Source organism: Chiloscyllium punctatum, chromosome 19, assembly GCF_047496795.1.
Source record: "Chiloscyllium punctatum isolate Juve2018m chromosome 19, sChiPun1.3, whole genome shotgun sequence".
NCBI lineage: Eukaryota > Metazoa > Chordata > Chondrichthyes > Orectolobiformes > Hemiscylliidae > Chiloscyllium > Chiloscyllium punctatum.
Window position 1 is genome coordinate 84,493,200 of NC_092757.1, and position 21,390 is coordinate 84,514,589.

The window sequence follows — 21,390 nt, forward strand, 5'->3', positions numbered from 1 at the left end:
TGCTCTCTCTCTCACCACCCTCTGGATGAAGATGTTTCTCCCCGTTTCTTCTCTAATCCTTTTACTAATCACCTTAAATCCGCTATTGGAGTGTGCCATTGGAACTGAGTGCTGAGACTTCACATATATTCATTTTTTATCTTGGTGAAGCAGGTGGTGCAGGACTGGAGTATCATACCACTGAGCAATCCTGTTGACATAATTTGTGATTCCCTCCCCATGAGTGAAAGGTCTCTGAAAGGTGGTGGAAATGTTCTTTGGCAAGCGAACTGCATCCTGTGTGAGGCAGATTAATGGATAACCTTCAAATACTAAAATGGAAAGCTATGTAGGAGGAGAGCAGCTAATAAACATCAAAACAAAAAGATTTCATAAAATAGATTTTAGCCAGGTTCTGGTTAAATTTTGCAAAAATGTGTAATAGCCTTAACTTAATGTAACTCATCTGTTTGTGACAATGTTCAGAGTGGGAGAGTATTTGAATGTAGAGATTAGCAAGAGGGCACAGTACTTGTAAGACTGAGCAATTTGAACTGGCATTGTTGCCATGTTCCACTCTTGGAGCTTTACAAATGTGTAAGGAGAAAAGTTAGAGCAGGGGCTTTACACTTTAAGTACTCAGCAAGGCTGAAGCTTGTGACTTATTCTCTCTCTCGCACAGCAAAATGTGCAGGAACTAAATTCTAAGCACTAGATGTTAATGACTGAGAGACCCCATGTAACTTAGCTGGAAAAATTAACCTTGCTGCTGACACGGTTACAAAGCAAAATGTCAGTAAAATGTTGCCGGCGAAAAGAGATGCTGTCCAAGCTTTTCATCTTGCACTCATCAGGGCAGAATCACAAAGATACCAAATTTCAAGGGGAACAGCAGTATATGCTGCATGAAAAAAAAGGTGCTGCTTAGTGGCAAATGGGCTGTGGTACAGGTGTTGCATGGAGCGTGTACCAGGCAAGATTTAACTGCCGAGTTTTTGTTTACCTTCAAGCCAGGCAAGTCTCCTTTGGTCAGAGCATTGACATGCAGAATGCACAGGCATTGGTTGTCCCCAAAGATTTTGTTCAGTTGAAAACTGGTGCGGAGTTTTTTCAGTTGGCAAAAAATCTATGTACAAACATGTGGTTTCCAGCATGCATGACTACATCACTCTGTAAACCTGTCTGCTAATCTTAATTTGCTTGTATGGATAATTCTTGGCACAAGTGGAATTGTTTGACGTATCATCCAAATGTGTTTATTTTCCTTAAAGCTACCCATGAATAAATTGATTGATGCACATGGTTTCATATTTAACTAGTTTTCTTTCATTGTAGGTATTGAATTGAAACATCTTTGCCTGGAATACATGACACCCTGGTTATCAAACCTGGTTCGCTTCTGCAAGCACAATGATGACGCCAAGCGTCAACGGGTTACTGCCATCCTGGATAAATTGATCACAATGACCATTAACGAGAAGCAAATGTACCCTTCTATCCAAGCAAAGATCTGGGGCAGCCTCGGTCAGGTATCAAGGCCTATATCTAATAAAATGCTGCCAGACTTAATGGCTGTAATCTGACAATTTAAATCAGTGTGAGCAAGAAAAGATGCAGAAAACTATGTTTATAGCCAAGTAAATTTCTTGGATTTACAAAGCCTACTTGTTTCCAGCTGTTTTGGCTTAACATGCTTTGGTATATTTCTTTACCTTTTTACTTTTGTTCTTGCAGATCACAGACCTGCTTGATGTTGTACTTGATAGTTTCATAAAGACCAGTGCTACAGGTGGTTTGGGCTCTATCAAAGCAGAAGTCATGGCAGATACTGCAGTAGCCCTGGCATCAGGAAATGTGAAACTTGTTTCAAGCAAGGTATGAGAGAAAATATCTCTGGCATTTGAAATGTGACTTGGATTCAGTTGCTTGAGCAAAGTGTGCTACTGTGGAGATATGAAATTCAGTGACTTAAGGAAGGTATGTCTAAAGCAGCCCAGAAGTTGCAAGTTTGATCTCCAGTCTGCCCTTTTAAGGTTCTCTAAAGGGGTACTTCGCTGGAAAATAATCCTGGATGGACCCAAGGACAAAATCCAGCCCCTACCTCCCTATTGTTAAATTGCTTGTTAACAGTCATTGTCAAAGCTCTAATAGAAAGAATATCCATTTGAGTGACTTGATGGAAGCTTTGGAGGGTTCATAATTCAGTAGGATGGTATATTTTATCAAGTTGAACTTGTTGCAAATTAGGAATTCTGTACAAAGAACTGTGGTATCATTTAAGGGATATCTGGCAGCTTTGGAGCTGCTTGATTTTGGTTATCTTGTCTTAAAACTTAAGCTGCAGATGTTATTTAATCAACTGATTGTTCAGACTGGTTTGCATAAGTGTTTTTAAATGTTCATCTTTTGCTGCATGTGACAATTCTATTGTTGTTCCTTCTCTGCAGGTGATTGGAAGAATGTGCAAAATAATTGATAAGACCTGCCTCTCGCCAACTCCCACTCTGGAACAGCACCTGATGTGGGATGATATTGCCATCCTAGCCCGTTACATGTTGATGTTGTCTTTCAATAATTCGCTCGATGTGGCTGCACATCTCCCCTACCTCTTCCATGTGGTTACTTTATTAGTAGCCACAGGGCCTCTGTCCCTTCGGGCTTCCACCCATGGCTTAGTTATCAACATTATTCATTCACTCTGCACTTGTTCCCAACTCAACTTTAGTGGTAAGCTCTGGTAGTGTGACTTTCCATGTTTGTTGTGTGATGTGTCAAATAAAGAATCTTGCAGTTCTCTCACTTATGAACTTTGGATTAGTATTCATTACAGACATGTAGATTTTTGCAGTTTCAGGCTTTTTCTGTTCCCAAAAAGAACAAATGCTTCATTTTATTTTGTTCAAGGAGTTGTGAGTTACTGTTTCCATTCATCATTGAGACAATCTTGCGTTGTGTTTAATGTTACCTGCCTCTGCTTTTAGATCATCTCATTTGCTGCTGAAATCTTCAGTTCTTTGTTGCGTCCAGACTTGACTGTTGCAATGTTCTTCTAACTTCTGACTTCCAACTTCCTTAGCCTGTCAACTAAACTCTGCCTGTGCCCAATGGCACTGTATTCCATCAGCGTACCCGTCACTCAGTTCTGTCTGTCCAGTATCTCCAGGCTAAAATTCTTCATTGTGTTTAAACTTCATGATCTTGTCCCTCCCTATCTCTATAACCACCTCCAACTGTACCACACTCTCCCCCTTGGGTCAAGACTTAGATTTTTCTGGGGGTAAATTTCTTGTCTTCACTCCATCACTCATAAGGAGGCAGTCTCCTCTACATTGGGGAGACAGGACGCCTTCTTGTGGATCATTTAGGAGAACATCTCTAGAACTCCCGCACGCACCAACCCCACCACCTCGTGGCTGAACACTTCTACTTCCCCTCCCACTCTGTCAAGGGTAGGCAGGTCCTGCGCTGTCTCCACCGCCAAACTGTTACGACCTGATGCCTGGTGGAGGAACGCCTCATATTCCACCTTTGGAACCCTGTAACCACACAGGATAAATGTGGATTTCAACAGCTTCCTCATTTCCCCTCCTCCCATATTATCCCAGTCCCAAGCCTCCAACTCTGCACCACCCTCCGGACCCATCCCATTTACTGCCCCCACTGACCTATCATCTTCTCCCTCACCTTTATCCACCTATCAATTTCCCAGCTACCTCCCCTCAACCCCAACTTGCTCCCATTCATCTTTCAACCGCTCGGCCCACAAGCCTCATTCCTAATATGCCCGAAATGTCAATTCTCCTGTTCTTTGGATGCTGCCAGACCCGTTGTGCTTTTCCAGCGCCACACTGTCGACTCCATCGTTCATAACTATTTATTTGCTGCCTAGGCCCACTTCTCTAAATTTCTTTCCTTACTACATTGTATCTCGTCATTTCCATTTACTCCTTGGAGATGCTCTTTTTTTGCCCACTTGTTTTAAGTATTTGATTATCAATTTTACTATTGTTTCCTTCCGCAAAGGATTCGGATTTTGATTAAACCTATAAGAAACTTCCTGGGGCATTTTTTGATGTGAAGGTGCTAATAAATCAATACAAGTGCTTTTGTTATTGAGTAAGGATGGCAATTCTGGGAAATATGCCTTTCAGTCAATATTGCATTTACTGTTAATAATCAAAATGTGCAAGTCTGATAAAAAAAAATTGAGATGATGCAAATTTTTCTGACTTTTACAAATGGATCTCCATGGATACAATGCAGTTTCAGCTTCCTGTGACTTGTTCGTTGAGTCAGCCTGAATGTTGAGGGTGTTTCAGCAGTACTTAAGAACTTGCCCAACAGTTACAGAAGTTTCAAATTTCACTTTCCTGTTCGTGAACCATCTTGCACAATAATTATGATGAGTACAGTTTGTTTTTGATTGAAAGTTATTTATTTTAGGAGGAGCAGGCTTAATATTTGGAGTTCCTCAAAATATTAGGATTGTCTTCTTTAATACTGTTGTTCCATGTGACAGATTAAATTTCTACCACTATTATACACTGATCTATATTTGAAAATTGAAAGTAAGTGACTGCTTGCTTCTACACCTTGCATTTATATTACATACAGATTCTTTCATGTGAAGTAAACAACATGATACAAGGGCAAAAAGAGTTAAGTTGGTGACATTGGCTGAATTTTAAAGGTTTGCAAGATGATCTAACATAATTGAGTTATGAATATCAATACTGTGGGAGTGCAGCAAAACTGTTGCCTTTGATAGGAGAATGCAAAAGAAGAACTTGGAACCTTTGTGTTGAATTCAAGAATGAAAAGCAGAAATACTTTTTTTTTAAAAAAAGGTATTGATGTTTAGCGAGCTAACATTTTCAGGACTTTTTTTTATTTCTTGTTTGTTTTGTTAAGGTATGGAGCACAATGAAGTTAGATTGCAAAACATTAAAAACAGGAGCGGGTGTTGTTGAGCCTTGACTGTTTGAACCAACTCTGCCATTGATGGCTAATCCACCTCAACTCTACTTTCCAACCCACACCTCCTATTTTATGGCTGATTTAAATTGAGTTTAATTTTATTGAATTTAAAGACTAAACAGGCTGTAGCTTTCTACACACTTGAGTGCAAATGAGCCTTTGTTTTAATGTCTCCACCAAAAGGTGGTACTGCTAACAGTACAGTGGCCCACTAAAATAACTGTAATAAAGGTTATGTACTGAGACCTCGAATGCAGTTGAACAAAACTTCCTGACTTGGAGGCAAGTGTGCTACCACTGAGGATGACATGTCTTTGCTTGGTTAAAAAGGAGTTGGGTTCCATTCTTCTATTAATAAACCATTAACAGCAGCAAATTCATAAATTGGGAAATTATACTGTGCGTGAAGCTGAACGGAATGTTCTGAGTGTATGTTAAATGTTTTTTGAAATCTGCTATAATAGGAACAAAGACTCCCATCTTTCAGCCTTCTGTCCCTGAAAGCTACCTTCCCATTACCAATCTCCCTTCCCTCTTCAAGGTTATAGATATTTTTCATCAACCTGTTCAGGTGTGTCAAGCTGATGAATGAGCAGTTCTCTGAAGCTAGTACTTCCAAATAAACCAGTTGGACTATAACCTGGTGTTGTGATTTTTAAGTTTATATTTTGAAAACTAACTTCTTTCTTCTTTTGCTAACAGAAGAGACTAAGCAAGTGCTGCGGCTCAGTCTAACTGAGTTTTCCTTGCCCAAGTTCTATCTTCTCTTTGGAATTAGTAAAGTCAAATCGGCTGCTGTGATTGCTTTCCGATCCAGCTATCGGGATCGGTCCTTCTCTCCTGGATCCTACGAGAGGGAGACCTTCGCTCTTTCCTCCCTAGAAACAGTAACTGAAGCTTTGTTAGAAATAATGGAGGTAAGAGTGGCAAATCAAACATTTTATAACCAAAAATGCAAAAAGAAAATCCAACTTTGACTAAAATAATGACTTATTGCACCAAACAAGAAAAAAAACTAATCGGCCAGCCTGGTGGCTCAGTGCACCAGGGTCCCAGGTTCAATTCCAACCTCGGGTACCTGTCTGTGTGGAGTTTGCACATTCTCCTTATGTCTGCGTGGGTTTCCTCCAGGTGCTCCGGTTTCCTCCCACAGTCCAAAGATGTGCAGGTCAGGTGAATTGGCCATGCTGAATTGTCCATGCTGAATTGTCCATAATGTTAGGTGCATTTGTCAGAGGGAAATAGGTCTGGATGGGTTGCTGTTCGGAGGATTGGTGTGGACTGGTTGGGCCGAAGGGCCTGTTTCCACAATGTAGGGAATCTAATCTCAGAAACATGCAACCCCTTTCTAGAATGAACTACTTCATTTACATCCATACAGGTGAGTTACGAGAGATCAATTTTGATGAAATAGGCATATTTTGGGTAACAGGTTGTGTCTTTCACCGTTTGTTCAGCTATGGATATATTGGAAATGTTGCTGAGGCAAGTGTGAGCAGCACTGTACAGAATATGGTCACACTTAACAAATCAAAACCTTGCAATAATGAATCCTAGCTCCCGCCATATTTCAGACTGTGGATTTGACTTGGTCAACTAGTTGAACATAGGAGCAAAGTCTTTCACCAAAAGACTATTAGAGTTTTAAGTCCCATGATTTGTTTGGCAAGTCCTGAGATCAGGTTTCTCTCATACCAAGGTGGGTGTTTATACTTTAAGTGAAGCTATAGCAATTGTTTAATTGGGAGATAACGAGAGGAATAACCTCTTTCCCACTTATTGCCCTAACTTTAGATTAGATAGATTAGATTAGATTACTTACAGTGTGGAAACAGGCCCTTCGGCCCAACAAGTCCACACCGCCCCGCCGAAGCGTAACCCACCCATACCCTTACATCTGCATCTACATCTACATCTACCCCTTACCTAACACTACGGGCAATTTAGCATGGCCAATTCACCTGACCTGCACATCTTTGGAGTGTGGGAGGAAACCGGAGCACCCGGAGGAAACCCACGCAGACACGGGGAGAATGTGCAAACTCCACACAGTCAGTCGCCTGAGGCGGGAATTGAACCCGGGTCTCTGGCGCTGTGAGGCAGCAGTGCTAACCACTGTGCCACCGTGCCGCCCACAGTGTTACTAATTTTTATGCCATAAATTTTAAATCATTGTCTAATTTCTGTGAAACTTTCATGCATGTAAAGCTGTTTTTACATTGTGAAGCAAACTTTGTTTAATTTTGCTTTTAGAATTGACTGTGTAGCTGGATGTTGGAGTATAGTCTAAGTAGTCTCAAACTAATTGCATTGGCTTGTACCAATTTCATTTGTAATTAAGAGCTATTGTTTGATGAAGCATTCAACCAAGATGAATAATTAATGTTGCCTTTTTCGGGGGCCCATCCCTCACAGTTGCCTTCAGTCACTGGGAAGCAGTGGTAATGTAGTAGTCTTGCTGCATAGCAATCCAGAACCCCAAGCCAATGTTTAGATTGGGTATGGAAGCAACAGGCCCTTTGGCCCAACAAGTCCACACTGACCCTCCGAAGAGGAATCCGTACATTTACCTCTGACTAATGTACCTAACTCTGTGGACAGTTTGGCATGGCCAATTCACCTGACCTGCACATCTTTGGATGGTGGGAGGAAACCGGAGCACCCAGAGGAAACCCATGCAGACACAGGGAGAATGTGCAAACTGCACACAGACATTTGCCCAAGGTGGGATCAGACCTGGGTCCCTGGCGCTAAGAGGCAGCAGTGCTAACCACTGTGCCACCATGCTGCCCCATGGCCGTATGGTCTACGGGCATTGAATCGAATCCCACTATGACGTATAGTGAGATTTGAATTCAGTACAGAACTGGCCTAATAGCGATAGTCCATTGTCATTTTACTAAAAAAAACTAATTCTCTAAAGTCCTTTAATGAAGGAAATTTTATCTGGTCTGGCCTGCATGTGACTGCAAACCCACAGTGATGTGGTTGACTCTTAATTGTGTTTGAGGAATTCGGAATAGGCAATAAATGCTGCCTAGCTAGCAATTCCTATGCTCAGAAATTAATTTTTTTTGAAGTATTTTTGCTAGCTGTCACCTTACTCTTTGACGTGCTTGAATGGTCAGAATGCAGTAAGATTTGTGACTAGCTGTTATGCATATAATAGAATCAAAAACAGAACTTGCTGGAAAAGCTCAGCAGGTCTGTTCTCAGGAAAGGTCACTTAACCCAAAACATTAACACTGATTTCTCTCCACAGATAGAGTTTTTCCAGCAGTTTCTATTTTTGTTTGATTTTCAGCATCTGCAGTTTTTCATTATTTTGTGAAAATAACAGACCTTTGTATTAAAAAAAAGTAGTATTAGCCTAGTTTATCTCCCAACGAGGCAATGATCAAACAAATGTGCTCATAAAGAATTCCTGGGTTACTAAAAGTCAGCTGGATAAAATGTTAAATAATGCAATAATTTATGATATTGTAGAAGAATTGGAATGTTGTCAGAGTTGTAATCTTGCAATAATCAATGGTTTTTTTAGGCATGTATGAGAGATATACCGACCTGCAAGTGGCTAGACCAGTGGACAGAATTAGCACAAAAGTGAGTTTTTGCCACCCATTGTACACCTTTTTTCTGTGTATTTTTTCTGAGCTTTGCAGTGTACTTTTTTATAACTGTTATTATTCCATTAATTCTCCCCTCCACCCACACCATCCCTGCCCATGCTTGCACTTTCACCCACATAATGCACCTACCTTCTCATTCCCACACACCCTTCCCCTCACTGGTCCTATCAGATTGTGTCAAGGAAGTGAATCTTCTGTTCTCAAATCTTTACCAGTGCTCTTCCCAAGCACCTTCAGATGTTTTTCCTATTTTTCTTCAATGACATGTTTTGAGAGCAACCTAATGCCTTGCATCTCTGCTACCTCAACTGAAATGATAAATTGCTTGATGGTGTCTGATAGTCAAATAGACTATGAAAACAATGTACACTAGAATTAGGTGACAATGAAGAAAACTTCATTGACCAAACTACTTTGCATCTTTCTAACCATTTTCCCTCAAGCATTTCAAAATTTTTTGCTGTTCCAAACTCTGCATTGGAGATGAAAAGTTTTCTTTTCAAGTAAACTTCTCAAAGAGGAAGTTTTGATATTAACTGCTGTGTCGCCACCAAGTTGAAATTAGAGAGCTCCTGTAGCCAGAAAGAAAATCCACTTTTGTTTATTGACTTATTTGCTCATAGTGCGTAGGCTGGCCAACGTTTATTAGGCAGAAGTGGGTACTGCACATGCTGGAGATTAGAATCAAGGTTAGAGTGGTGCTGGAAAAGCACAGCAGGTCAGACAGCATCCGAGGAGCAGGAAAATCGACGTTTCGGGCAAAAGCCCGTCATCGGTAATCAGCTTTTGTCCGAAAGGTTGATTTTGCTGCTCCTCGGATGTTGCCTGACCTGCTGTGCATTTCCAGCACCACTCTAATCTTGGCCAGCATTTATTACCTATCCTGAGCTGACCTTGAAAGGTAGTGATGAGCTACTGCCTTGAACTGCTCTATCTACATATTGTAGGTTGACCCACAGTGCCCTTTTGGGAGGGAATTTCAAGATTTTGACCGAGCAACAGGAAAGGAACAGTGATTTATTTCCAAGAATAGCTCTCAAGTTACTTTATATGCTACAGTTTTGGAGGGAACCATTGGCACCAGCACAAATGAGTCCGTCACTTTGTGGATTCTCCAGAAGAGAGAAGAAAATCCGGACCTGCTGGCGAAGGTAGCCAATGTGCTCTCTTTGCAACGGGGTAGAGAATGCTGGGTGATGTGTTCTCTCCAGTTTTTGGGTAGGAGCTGACTGAATTCCAGTTGTACTGACAGCAAGATCAGTTTGGCTAACTGGGAAACAACTGAGTGTTGAAGCAACAATCATCTCACTTTTTGTGTTTAAATAACATTTGTGCGTGATTCCCATATTTTAACTTTTGATACTTACACAATGCATTGTCTGGTAATACTGGGGCTTTGTCTTATTCTTTATCAATTGTTCTTGATCTGCATAGATTTGCATTCCAGTACAACCCATCTCTTCAACCAAGAGCACTAGTTGTCTTTGGATGTATCAGTAAGCGAGTTACTCATGGGCAAATTAAACAGATCATTCGGATCCTCAGCAAGGTGAGTTTGAAACATTTCTTTGACTTCTGCAGTGCATTATAAGCTGAAGTTTATAAAGCTATAAATAGTTATCAGAACACATAGGAGTATCATGTCTAATAAAATGCAGGTTTTTTTCCTTCCCAAACCTGACCATTGATGCTAAGTGCAGTACTTAAGGTTTTGTAGACTCAGTATTCAAATCCCACAATGACCATTGGTGAAATCAAAATCAAGCACCATTAGCAGAAAAGATGAATAGGAAAACCAAGCTGATTCACCCATCTCTACCTGCAATTCTTAATTCCACACAAGGTTTTTGACATCAGTACACCACGAACTGACCCAACCTTTGCTACTTTCTTCCATATCCCTAAAATTGAAGTAATTTTTATTCAAATTCTGAGTTGCTTGCAACAGAAATTTTTGGGGTCTGACCCTCTGAAAAGTACGACATTGAGGTTTTACTTTAATATTTTCTTCTGTTTATCAGCAACAGAACTGCAACTCCTCCAGTGCAAAGGTGGCAGCACACCTGAACCGGTATTTCCTAGCATGTATCCATTCTGCCACTCTGCACCTCTAGAGTGAACAGCAACCCAAAAGATATGTTGAACGTAAGCCATATAAGACGATGTTAGCAATACTTAAGGGATTGGAGAACTGAGCTGATGGTGGATCATGAATACCTTTGTGTGCCAGCAAGTGCTTACTGTATCGTTTCACAAATGCTCTGTGCCTTTTCACTTTGCACAGAAAGTAAGAACAACTTGTTTTTATTGTGTTGGCAGAACAGGAGGGAATTGTTGGGAGTACTTTGTTCCTGTGGACTGACAGCTTGTGTTAATTTGCAGTGTCACCTGTTTGAGGACTAATTGATCTTGAACTGCATGGGGTGAAGGAATGTGTAAAGGCTACTGTATTTAGCGGGACCAAGGAACGTTTTGTGTTGAAAGAGTGACTTTGCTTTTTTATTATTCAGATTCCTTTTATTTTTGTTTTGCCCTTTTACCTATCTCATTGGGACTGGCTGCATGGTACTTCAGATTGATGGTTAACTGATTTTGTCATAAAATCCCTGTAAGCTTAGTATACAATTTGTGATGATTTGAACAATGTAAATAGTCAGTTTGCTGCTTTAAAAATTTGATGTTCCCTGAAGAGCAATGAATAAAATTCCTCCATAAGCCAGCTAGTGTAACTAACAGAATTACGAATTTTCCTTTGCACAGTTTTTTCCGTTAGGATTGACAGAACTAAGATGCAATTCCTGGAGCATGACTGAAAACATAGAGTTTGTGAATGAATCTTAGCCTTCCAGTATTGAAATGATCCTAGAATGGAGGATATTTTATGAATATTGAAGAGCTTAAAAACACTCTTGTTTGGGTATAGATGTTGTTTAATCAACCAGTCACACACTGTTGTTCACCAAATTATATGTACTGTTCACCTTAACTGCTACATGATATACATGGGAGAGGTGAAAAACCAAACCCAATTAGAGCTTCATGTGTTCTGGACACCAACGCATTGGGATATCTGGACCTAACTCTTCAGTTTCCTCACTTTATCCTTGCAAATGAAATGCACCCAACTCAAAACAATTTGATTAACGATTTGAGTGTTTAATAGTCAGATCTGTTCAAGTTCTGTAGTTAACTTTTTTTTTATTGTGCCACCTTGCAATATTTGTAGGCTTTGGTTAGTGATATTCCACACCAAATACTGTTTCAAGGATTTAGTTCTTGTCTTTCGAAGCCTTCGCAACTTTGTACCTTCCTGAAGTTTTATATCCTTGTTCACACCTGTACTGCCCGACTTTACATCTACTGCACCATTAGTGACAAAGCTTTCAGTTGTCTTTGCTTCCAAAGTCTCGAACACCTTATGTATTTCTTGCCATCTTTGAAAATGTACTTTAAATCCTATTATGTTGTACTCTATAACCTCACCAGATCTTTGCAATTCTTTCTGAGTGTGATTCTCAACCATGGCATGCTTTCTGTATGGATGGCTATATTTAAATACAAGATGTTTTGGAAAATCTCTCATCAATTGTTTTGCACTATCAACATCAGATAACCAGTTACTTAGAGAAATGTGTGTAAACAGGATATGTGCATTTTATGTAAAATAGCCATTCCATTTTCACAACATGTTAAAAAACACAGTTCCCAGGTAACTACAGGAATAGAATTTTGAAAAGACTAACTCAGCTTAAGGCAACTATATAAACCAAGAGAAAAAGAGAAAGAAAATAACTTAGTTTCAGATGGTAGGGGATTATTAATCCTTTCTCAGATCTACCTCAAGCTAACGCCTACCCCACCAATCACTAATACCCTGATGTTTGCAGTTGAAACACCAAACCAGATTCTGATATTGCTTCACTCCTGCCACTCATCAAAGTAAGATCATATCTTGCTCTCCAAAAATGTTTTCACATTTTTTTGTACGAATTTAGTTTGGTTTTTAGATGGTTCTAAACTGAAAACTACAGATCAAATTCTGAACTACCTGACTTTTCAAGGATTCCAGTGGAAGAACAACTTAACAAAGGACCAGCAGACCTGGCAAAAGTGAATTGGCAAATCCGAGGAGGATATGTCAATAAACACATGGTGGCACACATTTAAAGAGGTTTTTGTAATATACAGACTAGGTGCATTCCAGCAAGTAAGAAAAATTGCAAGGGTAAGAGCCAGCATCCATGATTAACTACAAATGTTAAACAGTGTCAAACTGAAAGTATATAATTATGCAAAGATAGGTGGCAGGGAAGAAGATTGGATAGAATATAAAGCTCAACAAAGAATTACTAAAACAGTAATAAAGAACAAAAAAAAAGCAAGTCAGCCAGAAATATAAAAACAGATGTCTGAATTTCTATTAATATTTAAAAAGGAGTTAACGAAATGAACATTGGCACTGTAGAAAGTGAGTGTGGAAAATTGATAACACAAAGTAGAAAGATGGCTATTGAATTAAGTTATTTTACATCAGTTATCATTTTAGAGGATGTAAATAACATCCCAGGTGCAACTGTAAACCAGGAAATGGAAAGGAGGGAGAAACGCCGTAAAAATAATGGTCGCTATGAGAAGTGGTACTGAGTAAATTGTTGGAGCTGCGAGCTGACAAGTGCCTGAGTATTGATAGGCTTCATCCTAGGGTCATAAAAGAAATGACTAGTGTGATAGTTGATGCACTGGTTTTAACTTCAAAATTTGGCATCAACCTCAATTAATTGAAAGATAGCAAATGTAAATCTTTTATTCAAAAAGAAAGGGAGACAGAAAGCACAAAACCACAATCTACTCAGCTTAACACCTACCACAGGGAAACTGTCTCTTCTTATTAAAGAAAAAGGGGGGAAGGGGGGACCTATGGGCTACTGTTTCACGCAGAGGGTGGTGCATGTATGGAGCTAGCAGAGGAAGTGGTGGTGGCTGGTACAGTTACAACATTTAAAAGGCATCGGAATCCCCATATTGGCAAATGGGACAAGATTAGATTTGGATATCTGGTCAGCATGGACAAATTGGACCAAAGGGTCTGTTTGCATGCTGTATATCTTTGTAACAGGACACTTGGATAAGTTGGAGGTTATCAGACATCCTTCTATTGGAGTTCTTTGAGGCGGTAACGTGTACTTTGTGGATAAAGGGTAACTGGTGAATGTGCTGTACTTAGATTTCTCGAAAGCATTTGGTATGATGCCACAACAAAGGTGACTGTGGTAAATAAAAGTTCATAGGGTAGGTGATAGCAAGAAGTCGATAGGCTGGCTTTTGGAAGGAGAGAGTTCTTATTCAGATTAGCAAAATGTAATAAGTGTTTTTCCTCAAGGATTAGTGCTGGAACTGCAACTATTTCCAATTTATATAAATGACTTGGATGAAGGAATTTAAGATATGGCTAAGATGCAGGGGGACCTAAGTTTCTCTGTGCATGAAACACAAAGGTTAGTAGGCAGGTATAACAAGTAATCAGGAAAGCTAATAGAATAATTGAAAATGAAAGTAGGAAGGTTATACTTGAGTTATGAAGGTTTACTAGACCTGGTCAGGCTAGGCTTGTGCATACTGGTATTTGGAACAGAATGAGGTTTTTTTGGTTGAATCATGAAAAATCCTGTAGAACCTCGCTCTACCTCACCCCAGCCGACCCGATCGCACCCCTGCTCTCACATTTTATAAGGTTCCACATGGCAGAGTAGTCAAAAATGTAAAAGCCCTTGAAATAGAGGGTAATGTGTCAAATTGGACCCAAAGTTGGCTTAATGACAGGAAACGAAGAGTAATGGTCAATGGCTGCCATTGCAAATGGAAAACTCTTTCAAGTGATGCTCCTCAGGGCTAGGTGTTGGGGCCCTTGCTGTTTATTTAATACCTCATTGATTTGGACTTTAACATCGGGGTAACAATTGGGAAATTTACAGATGACCCACAAAATGGCTGTGTGGTGCATGGTGTAGTGGAAAGCTCTGTAATGATATAGATGGGTGGCTGGAGTGGGCAGGAAAGCGCCAGATAGAATTCATCTCTGTTAAGTATGAAGCAATGTATTTAGGGAGGTCAAACAGTAGAAAGGAATACACAATCAGTGGGAATATTCTGAGCGGGATTGATGAGTTGAAAGATCTTGGTGCGCAACTGCACAGATCCCTAAAGATAGCAGTACAGGTAGCTAAGGTTGTAAAGAAGGCATATGGAATGCTCTCCTTTGGTAGAGGTGTACAATACAAAACTAGGGATATAATGATGAAACTGTATAAGGCAGTGGTGAAGCCACAATTGGAGAATTGTGTATTAGAATTAGGGGTCGGTGGTTAAAAATCAGGGGTCAACCATTTATAACAGATGAGGTGAAATTTCTTCTCCAAAGGTCATGAGGCTTTGGAGCTCTCCCTTAAAAGTTGGTTGAGACACAGTCCATCAATATTTTGAGGTGGGTAAATTTTTGTTCAGCAAGTGGTTACAAGGTTGTCAGCAGTAGGCACAGATGGATTTGAGGTTACAGTCCAATTAACCATGACATTATTGAAAGTTGTGAGGGGCTGAGTGACGACTCCTCGTGATCCATATGTTTCATTTTTTAAAGGTGACAAGCCATAGCTCTTGCAGGAGAAAGTGAGGACTGCAGATGCTGGAGATCAGAGCTGAAAATGTGTTGCTGGAAAAGCGCAGCAGGTCAGGCACATCCAAGGAGCAAGAGACTCGACATTTCGGGCATGAGCCCTTCTTCAGGAAAGGGCCTTCTTCAGCCCTTCTTCACCTCATCTGTTATTCCTGAAGAAGGGCTCATGCCCGAAACGTTGATTCTCCTGTTCCTTGGATGCTGCCTGACCACCTGTGCTTTTCCAGCAACACATTTTCAGCATAGCTCTTATAGGGCAGGTTTAATTTTTGTACAACTGATTATCTGCAATTAATAATTCAGACCTATTTGGACCTAGAAAAATAATGATCTTGTCACCATATCAAATTTCTCTGAAGTCTTGAAAACTGAGATCACAGCAAGATAAACTAGTTTAGTTAATATGTAGCCTGGAGCGTGACCACTAACTTGGGAGTCAAATGTTTGGCTGTTTTAATTTTCAGACTGGCTGGCAGTGAGTAACTCCAGTGTCAAGGAACAAAGAAGTGTTGAGGTCAGAAGAGTGTTTAGATTATATGTATCAATTAGCATGGTGACTGCTACTTGAGGAATTTTCTGTTCTATGTCTCACTCCTGTTCTTTGCTAAATGTTGGAATGCAGACTTTTCATCCTGTATCCCCTTACCTCTCTATGTATTGGTGAAATTGAGTTTGACTGGACCTCACCTCCTTTTAAATGGTTAACATTTAAATGGTAAAGACACTGTCACCCAGAGTTTGTAACCATTTAACCAGAAATGGATATGGAGGTTTCCTGCCACTGCGGTCAGTCACTTGAGTGAAAACAAGTGTGTATGGTTTCTCCAACAAAGTCTAATAACTAACAATTGTGGCTTTTGTTTTTGTTACACAGGGTCTAGAGAGTTGCCTGAAAGGTCCTGATAACCACAACAGCCAAGTTTTGATAGAAGCAACTGTCATTGCACTCACCAAGCTCCAGCCACTGTTAAACAAGGTAAATGCAAAATGCAAGCAAATGGTTGTCAGAAATATCATCTGCAAAGAAGAAAATTGCAGGGCATGGGGCATACATCAATGCTCAGCTATCTTTTCTGTCTTTAAATACATATTTTTTAGAAGTGTAGATCCTACGCAGTTTATTTGTCAAAAATATAACAAGCTTAAAAGCAAAAGATGTAAATGAAGATTGGAAAAACAAGTATGTGTGTAATGTAGCAAGGACCCACAGACAGCAAAGAGATGTGCAGAACTGAAATCGCAGTTGTTGATTAAGTTGAATTTCATTCTGTCTTAGGGTTACATTGTAAGAAAATACTATGTCATGTTTGTATTCCTTTCAAAAGACCAGAAGCAATGTGTGGTGTTGGATGTGTTGTGTGTAAACCATAGATGAAACCATAGCAATCTTGTCTCTGATTCACAACGTTTTGGATTCATGCTCCACTCACAGAGCACAGAAATGAATGCTAATGATCCTGTGTGGTCCTTGGAGAGAGCTACATTGATGGAGATGCTATCTTTTGGGTGAGACACAGGCCAGCTCTCTGTTAGCTCCCTCAACTCGACATGCAAAATCCCATTTCACGATGTTTAAAAAGAGCAGGTGGGTTGACCCTGCATACCTGGCCAATATTTACTCCTCAATGACTGTCATTAAACAGATTGTTAAGACATTATCAGATTGCTGTTTGAGAGTTTTCTGCACACAAATTGTCTACAGCATTTCCGAAAATACAACAGTAACCACACGACTAGCTTGAAAGAGTTTTGAGGTTTTCTGAAGGATGTGAGGGCATAGGAGAATGCAGAAGAGATTCAGGTGAACAGTTCTAGAGATATTAATCTTCAGTTAATCCTTGGATTGGAGAAGCTGAGGGCATTGTCTATTGAATAGAAAAAAAAAAGTTGAGATGAGATTTGCTCGAGATTTCAAAATGATGAGGACGGGACACAGCAAATGGGCCAAAAATTGTTCCATTACTGGAAGGATCAAGACTAGAGGATATCAATTTGGAAGCACTGGTGACTTAGAGTCATAGAGATGTACAGCATGGAAACAGACCCTTCGGTCCAACCCGTCCATGCCGACCAGATATCCCAACCCAATCCAGTCCCACCTGCCAGCACCCGGCCCATATCCCTCCAAACCCTTCCTGTTCATATACCCATCCAAATGCCTCTTAAATGTTGCAATTGTACCAGCCTCCACCACTTCCGCTGGCAGCTCATTCCATACACGTACCACCCTCTGCGTGAAAAAGTTGCCCCTTAGGTCTCTTTTATATCTTTCCCCTCTCACCCTAAACCTATGCCCTCTTTCTGGACTCCACGTCCCCAGGGAAGAGACTTTGTCTATTTATCCTATCCATGCCCATCATAATTTTGTAAACCACTCTATAAGGTCACCTCTCAGCCTCCGACGCTCCAGGGAAAACAGCCCCAGCCTGTTCAGCCTCTCCCTATAGCACAAATCCTCCAACCCTGGCAACAGCTTGTAAATCTTTTCTGAACCCTTTCAAGTTTCACAACATCCTTCCGATAGGAAGGAGACCAGAATTGCATGCAATATTCCAACAGTGGCCTAACAAATATCCCGTACAGCTGCAACTTACCTCCCAACTCCTGTACTCAATACTCTGACCAATAAAGGAAAGCATACCAAACACCTTCCTCACTATCCTATCTACCTGCGACTCCACTTTCAAGGAGCTATGAACCTGCACTCCAAGGTCTCTTTGTTCAGCAACACTCCCTAGGACCTTACCATTAAGTGTATAAATCCTGCTAAGATTTGCTTTCCCAAAATGGAGCACCTCGCATTTATCTGAATTAAACTCCATCTGCCACTTCTCAGCCCATTGGCCCATCTGGTCCAGATCCTGTTGTAATCTGAGGTAACTCTCTTCGCTGTCCACTACACCTCTAATTTTGGTGTCATCTGCAAACTTACTAACTGTACCTCTTATGCTCGCATCCAAATCATTTATGTAAATGACATAAAGTAGAGAACCCAGCACCGATCCTTGTGGCACTCCACTGGTCACAGGCCTCCAGTCTGAAAAACAATCCTCCACCACCACCTCCGCCTTCTACCTTTTGAGCCAGTTCTGTATCCAAATGGCTAGTTCTCCCTGTATTCCATGAGATCTAACCTTGCTAATCAGTCTCCCATGGGGAATCTTGTCAAACGTCCATATAGATCACATTTACTGCTCTGCCCTCCTCAATATTCTTTGTTACTTCAAAAAACTCAATCAAGTTTGTGAGACATGATTTCCCACACACAAAGCCATGTTGACTATCCCGATCAGTCCTTGCCTTTCCAAATACATCCTGTCCCTCAGGATTCCCTCCAACAACTTGCCCACCACCGAGATCAGGCTCACCGGTCTATAGTTCCCTGACTTGTCTTTACCGCCCTTCTTAAACAGTGGCGCCACGTTAGCCAACTTTGAAAAACTTGGTTACAGCGCAACTATTTAGGATGTGAAATGTACTGACTGTGTGGTGGAGGCGGATTCAATCATATCTTCAAAAAGAAAATTAAAGCATCGTTTGAAGTGAAGAAATTTGGAGAGCCACAGGGCATGCAGTAAACGTTTGGTATAAAAAGAATTGTGCGATCTGGTTGTGTTTTCTCTCCAGGTATTAGTCTTTAAAGTGAAATGATTCTGAAATATCCATTAGATTTGCTCGGAGTTTCTGTATGAGGACAGTTTATAAACCATCGAAGATATGTAGATGTCATAATTTTGGTTGATATGGAGGAAAATCCATCAGAAGATTTTAAACTGTAGTAATCAGGAGCGTGTAGTTTATCATGAAACTACAGCAAAACCATATGTGTAATGTAATGCTATTAAAGAGTTAACACCAAAATGCAAATCAGAATAAGACTTTCACACTTAATGGTAAGGTTCTGGAGAGTGTTGCTGAACAAAGAGACCTTGGCGTGCAGGTTCATAGTTCCTTGAAAGTGGAGTCTCATGTAGATAGGATAGTGAAGAAGGCATTTAATGTGCTTTCCTTTTTTGATTAGAGCACTGAGTACAGGAGTTGGGAGGTAATGTCATGGCTGTACAGGACATTGGTTAGGCCACTTTTGGAATATGCGTGCAATTCTGGATGGATGGATGTTGTGAAACTTGAAAGGATTCAGTAAAGATTTCCAAGTGTGTTGCTAGATTGGAGGGTTAAAGCTCTATGGAGAGGCTGACTAGGCTGGGGCAGTTTTCCCTGGAGCATCAGAGGCTGAGGGGTGACCTTACAGAGGTTTATAAAATCATGAGGGGCATGGATAGGGTAAACAGACAAAGTCTTTTCCCTGGAGGGTGGGGCAAGTCCTGAACTATAGGGCAGAGGTTCTGGGTGAGAGGGGAAGCATTTAAACGGGACCTAAGGACCAACTTTTTCATGCAAAGGGTGCATGGAACGAGGTCCCAGAGGAAGTGATGGAGGCTTGTGCAATTACAACATTTAAAATGCATCTGGATAGGTATATGAATAGGAAGGGCTTTGAGGGATATGGGCCAAGTGTTGGCAAATGGGATTAGATGAATTTAGGATATCTGGTTGGCGTGAACGATTTGGAACAAAGGGTCTCTTTCGGCACTGTACATCTCTGTGACTCCTATAACAGTGGATTTGAATAGAAAAATGGAAGAATCCTTTTCCATCTGAGTAGTTAACGTCTGATGAGAAAAATGATCAAGATGAGACATTAAAAATAAGCCTTCACAAAAATGTCAGACATCTTTAGAAATGATACCATCTTTATGGATAGCATAATGACATTATAAAAATTGCAATATGTGGTCAATGTTACTGTATGAGCAGAAGACAAAATAAACACAGGAAAGGTATAGTCTTGAGGATGTACTATGAGGATTATTTGGACAGCGCACTCAACTAATGAAGATTTGAAGAAAGTCCAAGTGTTCACCAAGAAACACCTAGAATTCTTGAGCGCCTACTTAGAACTGAGGATAGGAGAGCAAAAGAGCAACAAAGGAAGAAATACACCAACTGTTTCAGAAACAGAAGCATGTTTGTGACTGCAGAACAATACCAAGATGTTGGCCAATTCGAGAGCCATGAATGTCGATTTTATAGGAGATGATTGACCAAGAGGCAGGGAAATGGGCTTGGGTGGCTTGTTCTTGCAGAGAGCTGGCACAAACATGATGGGCTCAATGGTTATCTCTTGTGCTGTGAGCTATTGTATAAATGCACGTGAAATCCTGAAACCATCTGGAATTTGAATCAACTTATGATTTTGATGGAGTAATCTTCCTAGTTAGACATTTGGAAGATTTGTGAAAACTAGTGGTTAAAGAATTTTGTGTTTCTGCTTTTCTGTTGAAGCATTGCTACCTGTAATGTTTGCAGTGGGGAGCTAGTGGCCCAGATACCACACAAACTAGGCCACAAGCTTCAACTCCCAAACCACCTCTTTATCAGGGGTTTCTGTGGTGTGTATGTGTCAGAAGGTATGTGGGAATACAGTGTCGCCATTAAATCACTTGAATGTTTATTTAGCTGTGAGGTAGGATTCAATCTGTCAAAATCTCCTGAGTTACCAGATTCAAAAATATAAATGAGTAAATATTGGTAAAACTGACGATCCCCTTTCTAAGGGGTGCACATGATCCATCAGCCATAATTTGAATTCTGCTATCAAAAAAGGGTTTCTAAAATACTGCTCTGTAGTTACCTACAAGCCTTTATGCACTGCCTTTTCATATTCAATCCCCAAGTGAAATTCTTGTTGTATACCTCAGCAAAGGGCATCCGAGCTAAGATTATGATTAAGTTATTTGCTTGGCAACTTCATCTGGGATCAGGTTATGTACAAGAGCCAACCCAAAACCAAGATAAAAACTTCAGTCAATGCATTTTACTGATCTAAATGTGCTAGCTCTTTTCTTTGCAAATATCCTTTTATCTAAATGGCAACAGATTGGGAAAGAGGGAGGCACAACGACACTTGGGTGTCCTCATACACCAATTGTTTAAAGTAAGAGTGCAGGTGCATCGGGCAGTGAATGTGGCAAATGTGTTGTTGGTCTTCCTCGTGAAAGAATTTAGGTATAGGAGCAGGAATGTCTTGCTGCAGTTGTATACGGTCTTGGTGACACCACACCTGGAATATTG

General features: G+C 40.5%; 1 protein-coding gene across 1 annotated transcript in view; it reads left to right on the top strand.

Annotated features, from left to right (window-relative positions):
- nf1a (neurofibromin 1a) overlaps window positions 1-21,390 on the top strand; it is a 324,748-nt gene that overhangs the window by 265,694 nt on the left and 37,664 nt on the right. The window contains exons 40-46 of the mRNA XM_072589187.1: window positions 1,315-1,508; window positions 1,714-1,854; window positions 2,427-2,706; window positions 5,659-5,873; window positions 8,498-8,559; window positions 10,020-10,134; window positions 16,130-16,258. Of these exons, the coding sequence (XP_072445288.1) occupies window positions 1,315-1,508; window positions 1,714-1,854; window positions 2,427-2,706; window positions 5,659-5,873; window positions 8,498-8,559; window positions 10,020-10,134; window positions 16,130-16,258 (1,136 nt within the window). The remainder of the gene's footprint in view (window positions 1-1,314; window positions 1,509-1,713; window positions 1,855-2,426; window positions 2,707-5,658; window positions 5,874-8,497; window positions 8,560-10,019; window positions 10,135-16,129; window positions 16,259-21,390) is intronic.